This window comes from Aphanomyces invadans, assembly GCF_000520115.1.
Source record: "Aphanomyces invadans strain NJM9701 unplaced genomic scaffold supercont1.10, whole genome shotgun sequence".
NCBI classification, from domain to species: domain Eukaryota; phylum Oomycota; class Saprolegniomycetes; order Saprolegniales; family Verrucalvaceae; genus Aphanomyces; species Aphanomyces invadans.
The window spans coordinates 1,149,234-1,164,749 of NW_008580155.1; the positions used below are offsets into that span (position 1 = coordinate 1,149,234).

At 53.6% G+C, this 15,516-nt stretch overlaps 7 protein-coding genes across 8 annotated transcripts; 2 read left to right on the forward strand and 5 right to left on the reverse strand.

Annotated features, from left to right (window-relative positions):
- Positions 1–1,137: 1,137 nt before the first annotated feature.
- On the reverse strand, positions 1,138–2,939 carry H310_06023 (hypothetical protein). The gene is made up of 4 exons (XM_008870920.1): positions 2,063–2,939; positions 1,822–2,002; positions 1,573–1,768; positions 1,138–1,526 (listed from the first exon to the last, which is right to left on the reverse strand). The coding sequence occupies exons 1-4, from the start codon at positions 2,599–2,601 to the stop codon at positions 1,303–1,305; spliced, it is 1,140 nt and encodes a 379-aa protein (XP_008869142.1). The 5' UTR covers positions 2,602–2,939; the 3' UTR covers positions 1,138–1,302.
- A 237-nt stretch (positions 2,940–3,176) lies between these two features.
- Positions 3,177–5,578, reverse strand: H310_06024. 2 transcript variants are annotated; one of them, XM_008870922.1, is made up of 2 exons: positions 3,500–5,578; positions 3,177–3,447 (listed from the first exon to the last, which is right to left on the reverse strand). In XM_008870922.1, the coding sequence occupies exons 1-2, from the start codon at positions 5,482–5,484 to the stop codon at positions 3,408–3,410; spliced, it is 2,025 nt and encodes a 674-aa protein (XP_008869144.1). In that variant the 5' UTR covers positions 5,485–5,578; the 3' UTR covers positions 3,177–3,407. The 2 variants fall into 2 exon arrangements, with proteins under 2 accessions (XP_008869144.1, XP_008869143.1); XM_008870921.1 differs by having other exon boundaries at positions 3,177–5,578.
- Positions 5,579–6,043: 465 nt separating this feature from the next.
- On the forward strand, positions 6,044–7,277 carry H310_06025 (hypothetical protein). The gene is made up of 5 exons (XM_008870923.1): positions 6,044–6,400; positions 6,456–6,620; positions 6,673–6,796; positions 6,843–7,064; positions 7,110–7,277. Exons 1-5 carry the CDS (start codon positions 6,065–6,067, stop codon positions 7,238–7,240), a joined length of 978 nt encoding a protein of 325 aa, XP_008869145.1. The 5' UTR covers positions 6,044–6,064; the 3' UTR covers positions 7,241–7,277.
- A 350-nt stretch (positions 7,278–7,627) lies between these two features.
- On the forward strand, positions 7,628–12,474 carry H310_06026 (hypothetical protein). Its single transcript, XM_008870924.1, has 2 exons — positions 7,628–10,358; positions 10,408–12,474. The coding sequence occupies exons 1-2, from the start codon at positions 7,661–7,663 to the stop codon at positions 10,914–10,916; spliced, it is 3,207 nt and encodes a 1,068-aa protein (XP_008869146.1). The 5' UTR covers positions 7,628–7,660; the 3' UTR covers positions 10,917–12,474.
- On the reverse strand, positions 7,628–12,474 carry H310_06027 (hypothetical protein). Its single transcript, XM_008870925.1, has 2 exons — positions 11,061–12,474; positions 7,628–11,011 (listed from the first exon to the last, which is right to left on the reverse strand). Exon 1 carries the CDS (start codon positions 12,449–12,451, stop codon positions 11,063–11,065), a length of 1,389 nt encoding a protein of 462 aa, XP_008869147.1. The 5' UTR covers positions 12,452–12,474; the 3' UTR covers positions 7,628–11,011; positions 11,061–11,062.
- Positions 12,475–12,721: 247 nt separating this feature from the next.
- Positions 12,722–13,930, reverse strand: H310_06028 (hypothetical protein). Its single transcript, XM_008870926.1, has one exon. It carries the CDS (start codon positions 13,897–13,899, stop codon positions 12,868–12,870), a length of 1,032 nt encoding a protein of 343 aa, XP_008869148.1. The 5' UTR covers positions 13,900–13,930; the 3' UTR covers positions 12,722–12,867.
- Positions 13,931–14,261: 331 nt separating this feature from the next.
- H310_06029 (hypothetical protein) lies at positions 14,262–15,342 on the reverse strand. The gene is made up of 2 exons (XM_008870927.1): positions 14,750–15,342; positions 14,262–14,700 (listed from the first exon to the last, which is right to left on the reverse strand). The coding sequence occupies exons 1-2, from the start codon at positions 15,220–15,222 to the stop codon at positions 14,322–14,324; spliced, it is 852 nt and encodes a 283-aa protein (XP_008869149.1). The 5' UTR covers positions 15,223–15,342; the 3' UTR covers positions 14,262–14,321.
- Positions 15,343–15,516: the final 174 nt, after the last annotated feature.

The window sequence follows — 15,516 nt, forward strand, 5'->3', positions numbered from 1 at the left end:
ACAGTTTCAGAAAAAGAACCGACAACTCTCGGGTCCACACAAGAATTGATTTGATTGGTTCATGTTTACACTTGAATGCGCATGATTGGATAAACCATTCTTGACATGACCTGATTGGCTGAATCGGAGAATCTGCCCAAAAAGGGTTGACGCTCACAATGTCAGAAAGCAAATACATGATTTCAAAGCAATCTTTAGCAATATTGTATAATGCACATTTTAAAGAAACATCGCAAGGAAAATGTGAATAATAAGTACCTTGGAAAATTCCTGACAAACGGATAAAAAATATGCATCTTTACCTTGCAATTTTGCCTCGCGGTTGCAAAGGATTTCGGGACAGCCGACGAGCATACTGTGGTGCAGGAAGTAGCGGATGGACCACGCAACTCAATATTAGAGGTGTGGTAAAGGGGGGCAGGATCAGCTGCGGAGCGACCAGAGCTACGTGCCGACGAGAACCAGTTCGCCGTTGTCCCAGTGCTAGGCGGAGGAGATTCAAGTGGCCTGTCGAACAACACACTCAAACTTCTTGACGTTACGAGGATCAAATGAAGTATCGGTACAACAAGAGCGTTCGCTTGAGCCGTTCTTCGTCGTCATGCTAATGTGCAGGCTGTGTTGCGCAAGGGCCATGTGCCGGCTCTGGGATTGAATACTAGGTCAACGCACAACCAAGTGGAATTCATATTGGAATTCACATGGATCGCCTCGACAAATGAGTAAAGTGCATATTTCGCCGGTAGAATCCAAGTGGTCGAAACGTCGCTATCTCGTCGGTTTCAAGCGGTTTCACATGACCCCACACATCTGCGTTCAACAAACTCACGACGTAAGGATCGGTTGTCTTGGGTCGGTCCAGCACTATGACCGATCTAACTTCAGACCCAACGAGTCATGATGGTGTAGACAGCATTGCTGGATGGGGTCGGTGGATGCACAGGCAGGAACCATCGAGGGATGCGCTTCGAAACGTATGTGTCGTGCGACATTGACTTTGATGAGCGTCAATGGATGGTCCACTGCGAGAACGTAGTGTCCACCGAAGACGACGCTACTCAGTTGAATGCATGACAATGTATTTATGGAGTTGGGGCGGTCAAGCGTCAAAAAGGATGGGCCATGACAATACTCACGTCCGAATCGATGTCATGTGCGATTCAATGTGGGCATACAAGTAGTTCAGTGGATGCAAAAGTGATCAAACAGGCGTGCAAGACATTTGAGTGTTTAGTCAAGTAACGTTGAGACCCTTCCAGATGCATCCCCATCCTTTTCTTCCGTCGCCCTTGGACACAACCATCATGGCATCCACAGTACAGCGTGCAAAGCAGTCTTGGCGGAGCGTGAAAGCAGGTCGCTCGAGTCGTCCGTCAATGCAAGCATGACTTTCTCCATTTGTGGTGTCCGCAGTAGTTGGCGCGCGGGGGGGTATGACGCAATGGACGCGATCAGTTTGAGCACGTTCAACTGAATACCAAACGTTTGTCGATACAAAAGCTGGAGCAACCCTGGAATGGCGCCACCTGCGGCGGACACGATCACTTCCGTTCAATGCGTTGATTGCCCTACCTTCTTGGAATTCGCGCTTAGCATCATCGTGGATGGTAAGCGCCATTAACGCCCCAGCGCTTGCGATGCACACGGCCGGATCTTTGTCCATCAGGACTTTGCATAGTCGCTTGACCATGCCATGGGCCATCGCGCGGTCCCGACCCCGGTCCAAGTACATCATGGCCCCGATAAGTTGTAACGCTGCCACTTGGATCTAGCAACTCACGTTGGTCACGCAACTTGGAGGCATGCAGGCAATGTACCAACCGGTTTGGACTTTGCAAACACGAATGGCGACACCAATTCGACGCCACCGGCTTCGACAATGCGCACGACCGTGCCGGTCATCGCGTCGTTCACGAATGCTTTCAGCAGTCGAAGCGTGCGCAACGCAATCGAGTCAGAGATCGGCTCTTGCTTCAGCTTCTCCAGGATGATGGCCACATAACTGGACAACAATCCGGTCACCAGCTCAGGCTTGCCTAGTTCTATGATGAGGAAACCTTACTTGTTTTGCGTCAATTCTTGAGCTCCCGACAGAAGGGTGCTCACGTGCAGCGCCGTGTCCAGCAAGTGTAGGGCTACGATCTCGTCCGTGCGCACAAACGCTTTCACGATCTTTCGCATGGTGCGGCGTGCAATGAGGTCGGCGCGGCCGTTCGCATGGCTAGATATCAAGTTGAGGCATGCGGCAGACAATTTTTGGACCTCCTCGTTGGCATGGTACACCAACTTTGACAAGGGCTCCAAAATGTTGTTTTCCTCGATGAGACAAGCCACCACGTCGCGAGGGTTTGTCAGCACCCCCGTGAGCGATTTCAACGTATGAATCAACACGTGCACGTCTTCGTCGGCCAGGAGACGTACTAAACGCGGGCACTTTCCAGCTCCGAACGCTTCAACGACTGCGTTGTCTGCGATCGGCCTGGGATTTGCTTTTGCCTCGGCACCGGCCAAGTGGATGTACGACGTCGTGTCGAATAAGGTGGCACCCGGACATCTCAAATGATTGATTTTGGTTATCGCCGCTTCTTTCGCCGGCGGCATTGGCGCCCACGGATTAGAGCAATGCGAAACCGTCCGCGCCTGTAACCGTTTCACTACCACATCCCAATAATACCCTGCTTGCTACAGCGTCGCTGAAACTTAACAGGACCTCGTGGTCAAGAGTTCACCGCATGAAACGAGTACGTGCAGCATGTCGTTGGCCACAACATCGCTCATGATGGTGCTCGCGTCTTCATTGTGATTGCCCACGATGGAGGTATCAACGGCAGATGCCTGGGACCCCTGCGAATCGCAGTGATCAGAGCCATCACCTTAATGTACAAAGGGGTACCCACCTCCCTTACGCTAACGGAATAGACATTCTCTTTCACGACCTCTTCGAGTTGGCCGAGGCAGTTTGTAGACATTCTACCTTCCGCCTGTGATGAACATCTTGCCATGGACGTTCAATTTTTGATGGCACTGCACGCACTCATTCTGTCCCGTGGCAAATTCTTTAGCAGTCAGGCGCTTGCCGTGTATTGCGGCGAGATTCCAGAGGTTGGTCATGGGGATTGACCGTACATGGCGTCGCGCAGAACCCTTTGCGTGTTATTGTGTGATCGCATGCTAGTGATTCAGGTGGGGGCGTGAGATTCATTGGATTTAACTGCAATGCCGAGGTTGAGGATTCAATGCCACAAGTGCAAGCCTTCATGCGGTGGGGCACTCTCTCGAGATACAATACAAACGACGCCCGAAGCATGAACAACATTCCGATTTGATCCAGCGAATCGATGCTGAGAGGTCGAACGAACAAAGGGGTGCGAGATTTACACAGACTAGGGCGTCATCGCAGAGTGCTGTCAGCGCGATTTCTTCATTTTGGCAATGTCCAGGTGAATGCTAGAACTCGAATCCGTCTTTGTGGAAGTCAAAGTTGCACTGGTAGCTGTACCATTGAGCTTCCAGAACGAGGCCGGGGGGGCCGCACGCGAGCACTCCCACGGACGTCGAGTTCACACTGAGGTATCTCGTGGTGTTGACAACTTCATCCATCACGGGTTTGCCAGGGACGTATGTGACCGAGTCACAAGAACGGCGACAAATGACGACTCCGCCCGTGCGCGCATGACTGACGTAGAACGTCGCACGCACGTTTGATGGGAGAGGGAACATTAGGTCTTCAGCTAGGAGCAAATCGTTGGCTGTGCGGACGACCCAGAAGAGATGCAGTATCTGCCTCCCTGGCTGGTGTCTGTGTCGATTGATCACGTTAAGCATGGGGGTAATGCCAACTCCCCCTGCAACGAGCACCAACACGTCGTACTGGGTCAAATGAATAGACGGCTTCCCGTACGGCCCGCCCACGAGCAAGCTCAGGGTAGGAGTCGTGGCGGCGTGGCGAACGACGCGGTCGACGAACCCGCCTGCCCCCATGGATTTCATGCAAAACGCAATCGACTTGCCATCCCGCGTGACGATGGCTGTGAACGGATGCCATTCGAGGAGCGAAATCGACGGCACGTTCACCCAAAAGAACGAGCACGGGTTAGCTTGGGTCGCCCACTTGGTTGTTTGCGCCGACGTCGGAAGGGTGACCAGCACCGACGACGAATCGTCAATGGTCACGACTGCTTCGTGGCGATTCCAAAACGCGACGATACGTCCAACGGCGGAAATGCCATACGCAATGAGCGGACAGATCAACGTGTATTGCACCGTGGGGCAATGGAGCAAAATAAAGACGAGGCCGACAACGGATGCCACGCGGTGGTAGTAGTAAAACACTTCGTACATGCTGCGCCGAATGGGCTCCCAGGCCAACACCGTCATCGATGCAAACGCGACAAACGCAAGGAGGCCGTACAACGGGACGACCTGCAGCGTGCCGTACGTCGCGGACGATGTGGTGTTGACCCCGTTTACCATGTTCAGCACCAAATGGCCCCCGCTTGTTGCGACACAAAAGAGACCGAGCCATCGATGAAATTTGAGCAGACGCTCATACGAGGTTCCAAATGCGAGCTCCCAGTGGTGCCCACGAGCGACGGGCAAGAGCAAGCTTGCTAACGCTTGCAACGCCAAGTGACCGAGAGCCAAACACCATTGATGGAGCGGGGGGTGGTCATTAAATTGCACATGCACGATCCAGCAAATGGCGATGGCACCCCCAACGTATACGAGCACCACGGCGGCTTCCCCCACATTGAACGGGTCTGTATAGAACATGGACACTCGCTTCGATGGCGCGATCAAGATGACTCGGGACCACCGGTGCCATGGATTGACGTATGCCGCAAGAAGGCCAAGCGTAACCATCACGCCGAACGCGATCACCACAATCATCGGCGTGGACGAGGTATATGTGATGCCCTCGTCGTTGATCTGGGACGCTCCCAGGAGCACTTGAACATCGCCAAATGCTACATGCTTGGTCGGCCATTGGCCCAGTGCATATCCCCATATCATTTGTGTCACACCCGCCGGGTCCAATGCAATGTCGTACGGAGTTGTTGCTACCAAGGGTCGCTCAAATGTGAACGACAGGAGGCCGTCCGCCGCAACACTTCCATGGATTTGCACGATGCTCGGAAGCCCGGGCTGCAGTGGGACGCTGTCGTAGCTCTTCATTAGGTACTGCTTCATCAGCGCAGTGGTCACGTCAAACACGACCACGTTCGAAACAGGCGTGTTGACCATGTATTTTGTCAAGGAAAACCCCACCGACACCCATCGGACCGTTGCCGCGTTGGGAAAAATCACTTGCGCGCAGAGGGTGGTGTCCTTGATGAAGGTGCGCATAGAGATAGGGCCGAGTGAAAAGGTTGGTTGAAGGCTAAACAAAAGATTGTCGGAGCAACCCGACGTGTTTGTAGTTGCCGTCGCGTTGCCCCACACGGTGGATGCTAGAACGAGTACGAAGGAGACGCAAGCGAGCATCGTGGAGGTATCGTCGAGCCAATCCTCGTCCCAACTCGTCCAAGGACAACGGATCACAAGCTTGGCTTGGCGTCGTTTCCAATGATTGACTTCGGGTTCCGAAAATACCAGGTCAATTGAAACCGTAGCAGTTACCCTTGCATGATGAAACCGAACGTCATGCCCAACAAGGATTTGCTTGAAGGATCGCCGCTGGCCTACGTGCAGACGTACCTTCCTCAACGCCCAAGCATTTCTTTTTGGTAATGCGAGCATAGCGCTAAACGCTGCAGAGATGATGTCGTTCGCGCCAAGAATGATCGTGCTTTCGTCCGATCTGATACTGAGGTGTCATTCGTCATACTGATTGCCACGCCAGCGATGCCAGGGTGCAGTGCCGATAGGCCGACCATTGCGGTAGCAAGCGGCAAGACACATTTCGTATTGCCTCATCAAACATCGCAGGATAAGATGGCGAAACGCCATAGCGAGCTGGCCCACATTGGCTGCCCCATCTTGTTCAGACGTCAACCCTGGCCAATGGAATGCACCTGCGCCATACTATAAATATGGTCAACATGTCGGGTTCGAATCTTCCACGATGTCATGGTCGTCAAGGCGATTATGGCACCGCCATCCTAGGATTGTCGTGATGAGTGGCAAGCCCGGCGTGATCGACAAAGCAGCGGTGCTCGAGTCATTCAAGACACGAGTATTCGCAGTGTACCCCGAAGTAGACTTGATTCAGGATGGCTTGGTCGTTCCTGGATTTCTCGATGCAACACTCCTTCGGTACTTGGAAGCTCGAAACTATAACGAGTCCGAGTCAATGAAGATGCTCGCCGACACGATGACGTGGCGGAAAGAATTCCAAGTCGCGACCATCATGGCGCGTCCCCTACCGCCGGAAAAAGTCGCCGCGTTGCGCAAGTATCACGTATGTTGCCACCGTTGGCACCGATTCGACTGCACTAAGCTGTCGCGCTTACTAGCCTCAAGGGGAGCATGGAGTTGACCGCGACGGCAACGTTGTGTACGTGGAGCGTATTGGACACCTCGATGCCGAGCAATTGCTCAAGCATGTCACGCTGGAAGAAGCTGTGCACTACCACATTCAAAAGTACGAACTGCAGCATCACGTGACGTTCAAGGGCGCGGTATGACCCAACTTGGAATCGTGCGAATTTACGGTTGCATCGATGGGTCTAGAGCGCCACACAAGGGCGAGTGGTGAACAAGATGACGGTCATTTACGACCTACAAAACATTGGCCTACACACGTTCAAGAAGGTCGTGTTCGACTTTGTCAAGGAAACGAGTGCGATCGGCCAAGGTACAGCCGATCCAGTGTCCCAGGCGTTTTTGACCGGTCATGCCAGATCACTACCCCGACACGCTGAGCAAGGTGTTTATCGTGAACGCGCCCTTCTTTTTCTTCACCACGTGGAAACTCATCGAAGTGTTCTTGAACCCGATCACGCGGAAGAAAATCCATTTCCTCGGCGGCGGGTACAAGAAGGAACTGTTGAAACACATTGACGAGGCCCACCTGCCCAAGTGGCTGGGTGGGTCCTGCGAATGCATTCCGTCAAAACCACACGGTACAATAAGTACAAAAGGAACGACGGCTGACGTTGGGGCGACAGGAGGGTGCATTACGTGCGTCGAAAACACACAAACCAAAGCGTGCGTCGCCATGGACGAATACCTCGAAGCGAAGCGGGTCGCGGCCGCGCTGCGCGCATCCCCCGCTGCACAAATCGACGCTCCACAGTAATAAAGCTAACAAGAAACGAAATGTTTCGTCAAGTCGAGCCGTCCGAGTCTTGCTTCATGAATAACCCCGTCCGAATGCCACGACGGAATTGACTTGAAATGTGCCGGTTGGTGGAGTGTTTGACTGCCAGGGGTCTTGAATGCACCAGCACATGCAGCGTGTCGTGTATGTGCTACAGGCTGCTGCAGAGAAACAATGTGCGCAGACGAAGAGGCTGGAGATTTTCGCGCCGCCGACGCTTGGGTACCAGCAAGCGGCGGTGCCACGTCATGACGCGGAAAATACGTACTGTGGCAGGTTTTCGAGCTGGATATTAAATGTTGGAGGTGCATAATGTGGGCATTTTAGCCAATCCAAGAGGTGGTCTCTCTATTACACACCGATATAGCAGAACCTCGTAAAAAAAGGCTCTCTTGCCTCATGTCCGGTGCCGAGGAGTACGCTTCGTCTGCGCACGGCACGGAGAAGGGTCGGGCCGTTGAGGCGAGCGAAGGCATGGATATCCAAGTCTTCCTCGCCCCCATGCAGACGGTCATCGCAAACACGCGGAATGGAGGAGGATTGCCGTCGGATTTGGGCAACTTTTCTCTCGAATTCCAAGTTGATGTTGCCGTCGACGACGACGAGCGTTTGAGTGACGACCTCGAGTATGACGACACTGAAATCGAGCGCAACACAATCCTTATTCCAGATGATCTGGATGACTTGGGCGGCGATGATCTGGACGACGTATTGTCATCGAAAGGCAGACAATCTGCCGTCTCCAGCGACGGCTGCGACAGTCTCAACGACAGCGACAGCGATATCGTGGGCAGTGACGTCGAGGGTGCAAACGAAGCAACGTCTGGGGAATTCTTTGACGAAGCACGAGATTCGTTCGACGCACGGGCATTCGAATCCGTAATGAGCGATTTGAACTTTGAGTTTGGCGACAGCACCAGTGCCGTCCAGCAACTTGCTGTCACGACCGAAGGCGAAGACTCCATCGTACATTCGCCGACTGTGAACATCCCTCATTCCACACATCATGCCAATGTCGTTTTGTCCCCCGACGATGAAGACATTTACGACGCCGAAGCCGTTGAAGCCGCGACTTTATCGTCGACGTCACTGCGCCGCCTGTCGATCGATCACTCGACTGCGTCTCTCCAGCAAGCAACAGGTGCCATGTACAAGCTCATTTGGGAAGAAGGCCTCCTCGGGTTGCGTCTCATGATGACTCCACTGTTCTTGCCGGCGGTGACAAAGATCACAGGAAAAAGTTCTATGCTTGGTATCCACTTGGTTGAAGTCGGCGACTACCTCGTCAAGATCGGCGACACGGAGACCCATCGTATGCCGTTCAAGGACGTGATCAATCTACTCAAGCAGGTAACTCGGCCGTGCCCGCTGTCGTTCCGTCGAGCTTCCGACGCCGCCACCCCACCCATGGACGTCACAACGGGTGGTCCTGGAGCTTCGAAGAACTTTGCGTGGAAATCGTCGATTGCCAAGCGCATTGCCGCCAGAATCGAAGAACTTGCGGCCGAAGAACTCGCCAAGGAATCCCAAGTACCTGCTGTCGATATATCCAAAAAGTATGCTGTTCACTGGGAAGATGGACCGCTCGGTGTGAGCTTGGTTGCTAACAAGGAAGTTCCGTACCCCCAAGTGACTCGCATTACCGGCAAGAATCGATCTGCTCAGGTGAAGGACATCGTCCCTGGCCATTACCTCGTTTCGATCGGCAACTACGACACCGCGAGCGGCACATTTAACGCCGCGATCAAGCAACTGCACGACGTAATCAAACCCGCTACGTTGTACTTCGCGCCCGATTTACGTCAAGAGTCTATCCGGCCCGAGTTGGACGATCACGACGAGTATGATCAAGACTGGGAGAAGAAGCAACCGCTCGGATTTACCTTGAAGCCGATGTCGTACGGCACGGTCGTTGCAGACGTTGGTTTGGCCAAGACGGCCAAGGTCAAGCAGCAGCGTGGCGGCGACCCCACAAGCCCGACGGGCAACCCACTTGGCGGGTTCGGTGGAGGCATCAAGGTGGGTGACGCGCTGATTTGGGTCAACGATGAATGCGTTGAAAACATGCCGTTCTACGACGCACTGAAAACGTTGCGGCAAGCCAAGCGTCCGCTTCATCTTCGCTTTCGATGCGAACATGCTGCGATCAAACGAAAAACGTCCCTGAATCGACAGGGAGCTGCTCTGCCTCCGCCGCCCCCACCACCACTTGCGAAAGACTCGGTGCTGCCCCCGTCGTCCCCAAAGCGGAAAGATCACGTCAAGAAGATCGACCAATCGACACCCCACGTGGCCCCGATCCCGCTCTCGGCAAAACTCCATGCCGCCCTCAAAGATTCGTTACTGCCGTTTTCAAAAAAGAATCAACCCACAGACAACGCGGCAGATTCAGACTCGAACTCGAGGCGAAAAAAGAAAGACCGCAGTGGACATTCTGGCGATGTGAGGAGCAGTCTGGTGGGCGTGGCACCGCCTGTGCAGCCGCCTCCGTCGAACCCGCCAGGAGAAAAACCCCACCCCGCGCGAAGTTTCTGGCCGTCGTCGTCAAAAGATAAATCCGTGCCGTCGTCGTCCCCACCACAGTCGTCGTCCATGGCAACGTCTCAAGCTGCAACACGGTCGACAGTCGCAGCCTCTCAAGTTCAACCCAATGGCAGTAGCTCGCGACATCACCATCACCAGACGTCGTATCACGTTGAACAACCCGCTCCGGTATCGTTCCCGTCTCCTCAAAAGCACGCTGCTCGTACACAGTCTGCTGAGGGGCATCCATCGAGACACATGCCCCCCCAACAGTCACCACCTTCGTCCGAAGGCAATTCGCATACAGATCTTGCCCCGCATCGAAGCCACCTACACCATTCTAGGCACCACGACCAGCATCACGTACCTTCACAGCCTCATGAAGATAGCTCCAAAGGCACTACTTCCACCACCACGAAGAATCTTCCATTTGAGTACGAAATCACGTGGCGGGCTGGCGAAGAGCTCGGTGTGACATTGAAGCCTCATCCAGAGTCGCGACGCGCCGTCGTTGCTCGCGTCTCTGGGACCAACGAAAACGCAAAGCGAGTGGCCCTCGGCGATGTTCTCTTGGGTACTCTCAAAACTTTTGAGTTGGGTTCGTCATGCGTTTTCGTCCGTAGGAGCGAACGGAATCCCATTGCCTCCACAGCAAAAGTTCAAAGATACGTTGTCGCAGCTGAGTACAATGCCGAAACCAACCGTCTTGCGCTTTTTACGCCCGTCTCGCCCAGTCTTTCCCACCAGCAACCGCCGAGAACACCATGGTTCTTCGTCCACGACCCCCGCCGCCGCCCTCCCTTCCCCCGATCGCCTCCACCATTCCTTCTACGAACTGGAGTGGCCGGATATGACTCGCCTCGGCCTCTTGTTTGCCCCTCACCCCGTGACAAATGCGCCGCTCGTGTCGCGTCTCGATCCTCTTGCCCTTGACGGAAGCGACCACCTGAAGCACGTCCAAGTCGGGGACGTCCTCGTTCAATTGGGCTCCCTCGACCTTCGCGGGCTCAAGTTTGACAACTGCATCACGGCGTTGACGGTTGTGACGCGGCCCGTTGTCATGCGATTCCGAAGAGGCAGCGCAAGTCCGTCGGCAGGTGCATACTCGTCTCAAGTGCGTCCACAGCCGTAATGGAACGGCACGCCTGAGAGATTATGAGGATCGGATGCCGTCGATTGCTACCCCTCACACTTGTCCAGACGACGACTCCACTCCGTATTTAGATCCTACAAACAACATTCAAACCAGCTCCTTGTTCATCCTTATCTGTCGTACATTCAATCCGAGTTCTGTCGTTGATACATCGCGTTGTCAAACTGCAGCGACAGATCCACCTTGGTCGGTGCAGGAGGATTATTGTTTGCAGTGCGGCGCTGCGCTGGTCCACCTGCCGCGGTCGCGTTACCAGCGCCTCCTTGGAGGGGTTGCAACGACGGCAGGCCCCCGCGACTGCTCAACTCGACTGCCGGGGATGCAGGTACCGCAGGACCTGACGCGGCATGTCCTGATCGACTGAAAAAACTCCACCCCGCGGTGGTCGTGGCGCTCGGCCCTTTCTCCAACAGGCGCTTTCGAACTGCCGCTTCTTTTTTCTTCGTTGCCACATCGTCGTCAAACTTTTGGGCGAGCCGCTGCTTTTCTGTAAGCAGTTCCTGCTCGCTAAACTTGATATCTTGATGGATGTCCGTGAACGCCAGCACGTCGATAAAGTTGTTCATGAGGGGCCCTTTCACTTGGTTTGTCACGTCCGTGTTTTTTTCGCGCTCCATACGGAGGAAATCGTCAATCTTGAACGCGTAGTGGTGCACGATCGAGAAAACCAGCATCTCGAGGCAAATGGTGAAATCGTTGACCGCCGGCGAAAGCTCTTCCGACTCCCAGCATCCATGGTACGTGCACGTCGTCGGGTTCGATTCGTCGGTGCAGTGAACGTCTGTGCATCGAATGTGCCAGTTCTCGTTGATCACGCCAAAGCGGGCGAGCCACCCGATGACAAGACTTTGCCAGAACGTAAAGAAAATGATCATTTTCACGGCCAAAAACTTGGGCAGTGGCCGCATCGGACGCAGTTCGTCTGAGCATCCATGGTAGAACAGCACGAGGCAGTACAGCGCCCACGTCTGGGATACGGTGAGGAGCAGTGTCAACCACGGGTACATCTTGGTTGGGTCCGTATAGATGCCTTCACCATAGAATCCAAAGATGGAACTGACGAACGTCATGACTGTGATAAAGATCTTGCATGGAATATACTGAAGGATCCCAATCGAGTTGTTGCGGACGAACGCGGGGCCCATTTTCCACGTGCTCATGCAGTACTGGAACCCCATCATGTGCTTTGCCTCGTGCTTCTTGCTGCGTAGCTTCTGTGCCAGGACCTCTTGGCCACCGAGGAAGTCGATCATGAAGTAGTAGAAGGAATGGAGCGCGAAACCTTCGTAGAAGTCGCGGATGGTCTCAAAGTACAGTTTTTGCTCGGGAATGGTGAGTGCCAGGTACGACGTGACAGCGTAAAGCGGCACCATGAGCAACATGCGAATCACGTACTTGCGAATCCCGGCTTGAGGGTTGTACAGCAAGTGCGTCCACACATCCCATCCACTCAGGAGAACCGTGAGCAGCGTCATCGCGGCCGAGATGGCGAAGGCCAGCGTTAGGAGTTCCATCCTTACTTGTTGCTGACTTCCGCGGTGAAAGACTGCGACTTGGAAGGCACTGGAGGGACCATTAAAGGGTACTCTCATACAAAATCCAAGAGTCGATGGTGAGCAAAGGCCGTCATATCACCATTTTCTGGGTTTCTGCTGGCGTTGTTACCCCTTTATGTCACGAGAAAAGAGCACATGAACATGTAATTACCGGAAAAAACCCATATAAAATGGTTTAAACGTCGCGAAGCTTCCGGATACGAGGTAGCATATCCTGCCAAAACAATTCCGCGCCAAGACGTTAAACTTCAACGCAAAAAGACCCAAAGTACTTTGTGCGGGATGGACATGCCCGCTGTGGACGAAGCGGCGCCAAGGTATTGACATAAATAAGCTCAATCGATGGATAGCTTGATCGGCACTTGTGGCCTTCGTCAAGGCATCGCTGGTGCTGACGGGTGCATGTCGTACTGCGCGGCCAGCTGCTGTTTCTTGGTCAGGATTTCGTGCCTTGAGCTCGTGATGTCATCTTTGACATCGGCTACATTGATGACGTCCATAAAGTTGGCCAATAGTGGCGCCTTGGGGGTCGGCGTGATTGGGTCGTCACTGGAGACTTCCATGAAGTCGTCGATCGCGAACGCGTAGTGGTGCACGATGGCAAAGATGAGCATCTCGACGCACGTGATAAAGTCCTCAAGGGCCGACGCGATTTGACCAGCACTCCAGCAATCCGTTGGGCATCCAATTCCCCACGACGCGGAGATTATACCAAGCATTTCCAGCAGCGAAATCAGCATGCTCTGCCAAAACGTGAAGAAAATGATCATCTTGATCGCCATGAACTTGGGAAATGGCTTCATCGGCGCCAATTCGTGCTCCGTCGCGTGGTAAAACAGCACGAGGCAGTACAGAGCCCACGATTGCGATACAGTTAGGATGAAGCAAATGTACCCGTACGCGACGAATGGATTGCGCAGCTCGCCTTCGCCATACACGTCGAGCAAGGACGTGACAAAGGTGACGACGGAGCACAATATCTTGACAGGAATGTACTGCAAGATTCCAATCTTGGTCATTCGGACGAACTTGTTGCCCATGGTCCACGGGCGAACGAGGTACTGGACGCCAAGCATGTGCTTTACTGGTTTCTTGCTTCGTAGTGTGCTGGCCAGCACAGATGGACCACCGAGGTACCCGAGCAAGAAGTAAAAGAACGAATGAAGGGCAAACGCCTCGTAGCAATCACGAATCGTCTCAAAGATCAACTTGTGAGAATGGAGCACAAGAGCCCAATACGACGTGGTGGCATAGATCGGGACCATGAGCAAGATCCGCAAGATATACTTTCGGTTCGATGGGCTTGGGTTGTGCGTCAGGTGTGTCCACATTTCCCATCCACTGATGAGCACCGAGAAAAACGTGAACGACGCCGAGATCGCATATGCCAACGTTTGCACATGCATCGTAGCGGATGGGTTTCTTCGAAACTGCTCGTGGCGATGGAAAATTGGTTCCCAAAGGTTGTACAAAGATGTACATATTGGAAAAATCTCTTCTCACAAATATTGAATTATACAGTAACTTGAACCCGAGATGTGACGGCGCATGGCCATTTGCGTGAACGATCCGTTGCAAGAAAGCGATGATAGACCTACGTGAACCATTCCAACTTCCCTTGAGACATCGCGGCCCCATGCGAGGTTTGTGGCGTTGCTTGGATGGAGCTCCAGGTTTCCACCTCCATCGACTTGATGTTTCCATTTTCACAAGTTTGACTATGGCACGCGTCGATCATGGGCATCCAACGTGTCATGGAGATGTAGAACAACAAAGAAAGCAAACTAGTATGTGGATTTGTGATAGCTCGAGGGAAGCAAGATGCGATTTACTTTTCGAGAAGAGTTTGGAGTTCCGCTTCCGCTGGAGGAACTTCATGGTCAAATTTCTTGGCCAAAGCAACGTTGTCGGCGTCGTTTGCGGCGTCGATTTCCTCAAGTTCCTCCAAGGACACAAACTTAAACTTCTTGGTCAAGTGCTCAAGGGCCCCTTGCAACACCGCGACAGACCATGGTCGGTCATGTACGATCAAGAGACTGCCGCACCGAGTCAGCGCTCGCAAATGCCACTCGTTGACCTTGGCAATCTTGATTTGCGCGTCGTGAGGATAGACGCTGCCCATGACGAAGCGATAACCGTGCTTTTCTGCGACGCCTTCCATGCCTTTGTTGAACCACCCCGAGCCAGGACGGGCATACCGGACACGGCTACATGCGCCCGTTCGTCAAGATTCATCGACGACGACACGCCGCTCACCTCTGGTATTGCAACAGCGTTTCGTTGCACTGCAGGAGTTTCTTTTCGAAGACAGGTAGAGAATCCTTGATGCTTGCTTCATCGCGGACAAAGTGATTGCCCAACACGTGCCCTTCCGCGACGATGCGCTTGAGAATGTGTTCTCGACCGGCAACATTCCCATGAATGATGAAGAACGTTGCCTTGACATTGTGCGCCTTGAGGACGTCAAGGATCGCTTCCGTCGAATCACTTGGTGCGTCATCGATCGTAAGCGCCGCGATGGGAAGCGTGGTGTTCGCACACCATATCGCAAACGGAAACCGTGTCCGAAGGACTTGAGCAAGCCAAGCTGGTTGCGTGTAAACCGCATGGAGAAGGAGCACGAGGAACACGGCAAACCCGAGCTCGATCCACAGAATGTACGGCGACACCGCTTCAAAGAACCCCACCGCAGCCGGCGATGTCGTCGCAGTCAGATTGACTCCAGTCATCGTGCTATCAATGACTCGATTTGGCGAATGCACTGAAAAGAGTGGGAATTTGTAACAAGAAAAACCGACATAAAATACATTCACAAGGCAGGGCAGGGAGTATTTAAATTCAAATTTTCACGGAGACTTGATTCATGTATGATGCGCGGCAACTAAAATACGGGCACAAAGAACTTGACGTCAGGTTGAAATATATATCGACCTCCGACGCCTCTCGCATGCCCGACGGCGCACTTCACACCCCGCGGCACCCGCGGCAGCGTCTGTGCTGTATGGGCCTAGTGTGATGGAGGA

Excerpts from the sequence above, each read along its gene's own strand:
- H310_06023 (XM_008870920.1), bottom strand. The coding sequence starts at position 2,601 with ATGCCGCCGGCGAAAGAAGCGGCGATAACCAAAATCAATCATTTGAGA. Across the intron at positions 1,769-1,821 it reads TGTTTGCAAAGTCCAAACCG|ATCCAAGTGGCAGCGTTACA; the intron begins GTTGGTACATTG and ends GTGAGTTGCTAG. Across the intron at positions 1,527-1,572 it reads TAAGCGCGAATTCCAAGAAG|GTGGCGCCATTCCAGGGTTG; the intron begins GTAGGGCAATCA and ends TGTCCGCCGCAG.
- H310_06024 (XM_008870921.1), bottom strand. The coding sequence starts at position 5,484 with ATGCTCGCTTGCGTCTCCTTCGTACTCGTTCTAGCATCCACCGTGTGG.
- H310_06025 (XM_008870923.1), top strand. The coding sequence starts at position 6,065 with ATGTCATGGTCGTCAAGGCGATTATGGCACCGCCATCCTAGGATTGTC. Across the intron at positions 6,797-6,842 it reads AACGAGTGCGATCGGCCAAG|ATCACTACCCCGACACGCTG; the intron begins GTACAGCCGATC and ends CGGTCATGCCAG. Across the intron at positions 7,065-7,109 it reads CATTCCGTCAAAACCACACG|GAGGGTGCATTACGTGCGTC; the intron begins GTACAATAAGTA and ends TTGGGGCGACAG.
- H310_06026 (XM_008870924.1), top strand. The coding sequence starts at position 7,661 with ATGTCCGGTGCCGAGGAGTACGCTTCGTCTGCGCACGGCACGGAGAAG. Across the intron at positions 10,359-10,407 it reads CCTCGGCGATGTTCTCTTGG|GAGCGAACGGAATCCCATTG; the intron begins GTACTCTCAAAA and ends TTTCGTCCGTAG.
- H310_06027 (XM_008870925.1), bottom strand. The coding sequence starts at position 12,451 with ATGGAACTCCTAACGCTGGCCTTCGCCATCTCGGCCGCGATGACGCTG.
- H310_06028 (XM_008870926.1), bottom strand. The coding sequence starts at position 13,899 with ATGCATGTGCAAACGTTGGCATATGCGATCTCGGCGTCGTTCACGTTT.
- H310_06029 (XM_008870927.1), bottom strand. The coding sequence starts at position 15,222 with ATGACTGGAGTCAATCTGACTGCGACGACATCGCCGGCTGCGGTGGGG. Across the intron at positions 14,701-14,749 it reads ACGCTGTTGCAATACCAGAG|CCGTGTCCGGTATGCCCGTC; the intron begins GTGAGCGGCGTG and ends GGGCGCATGTAG.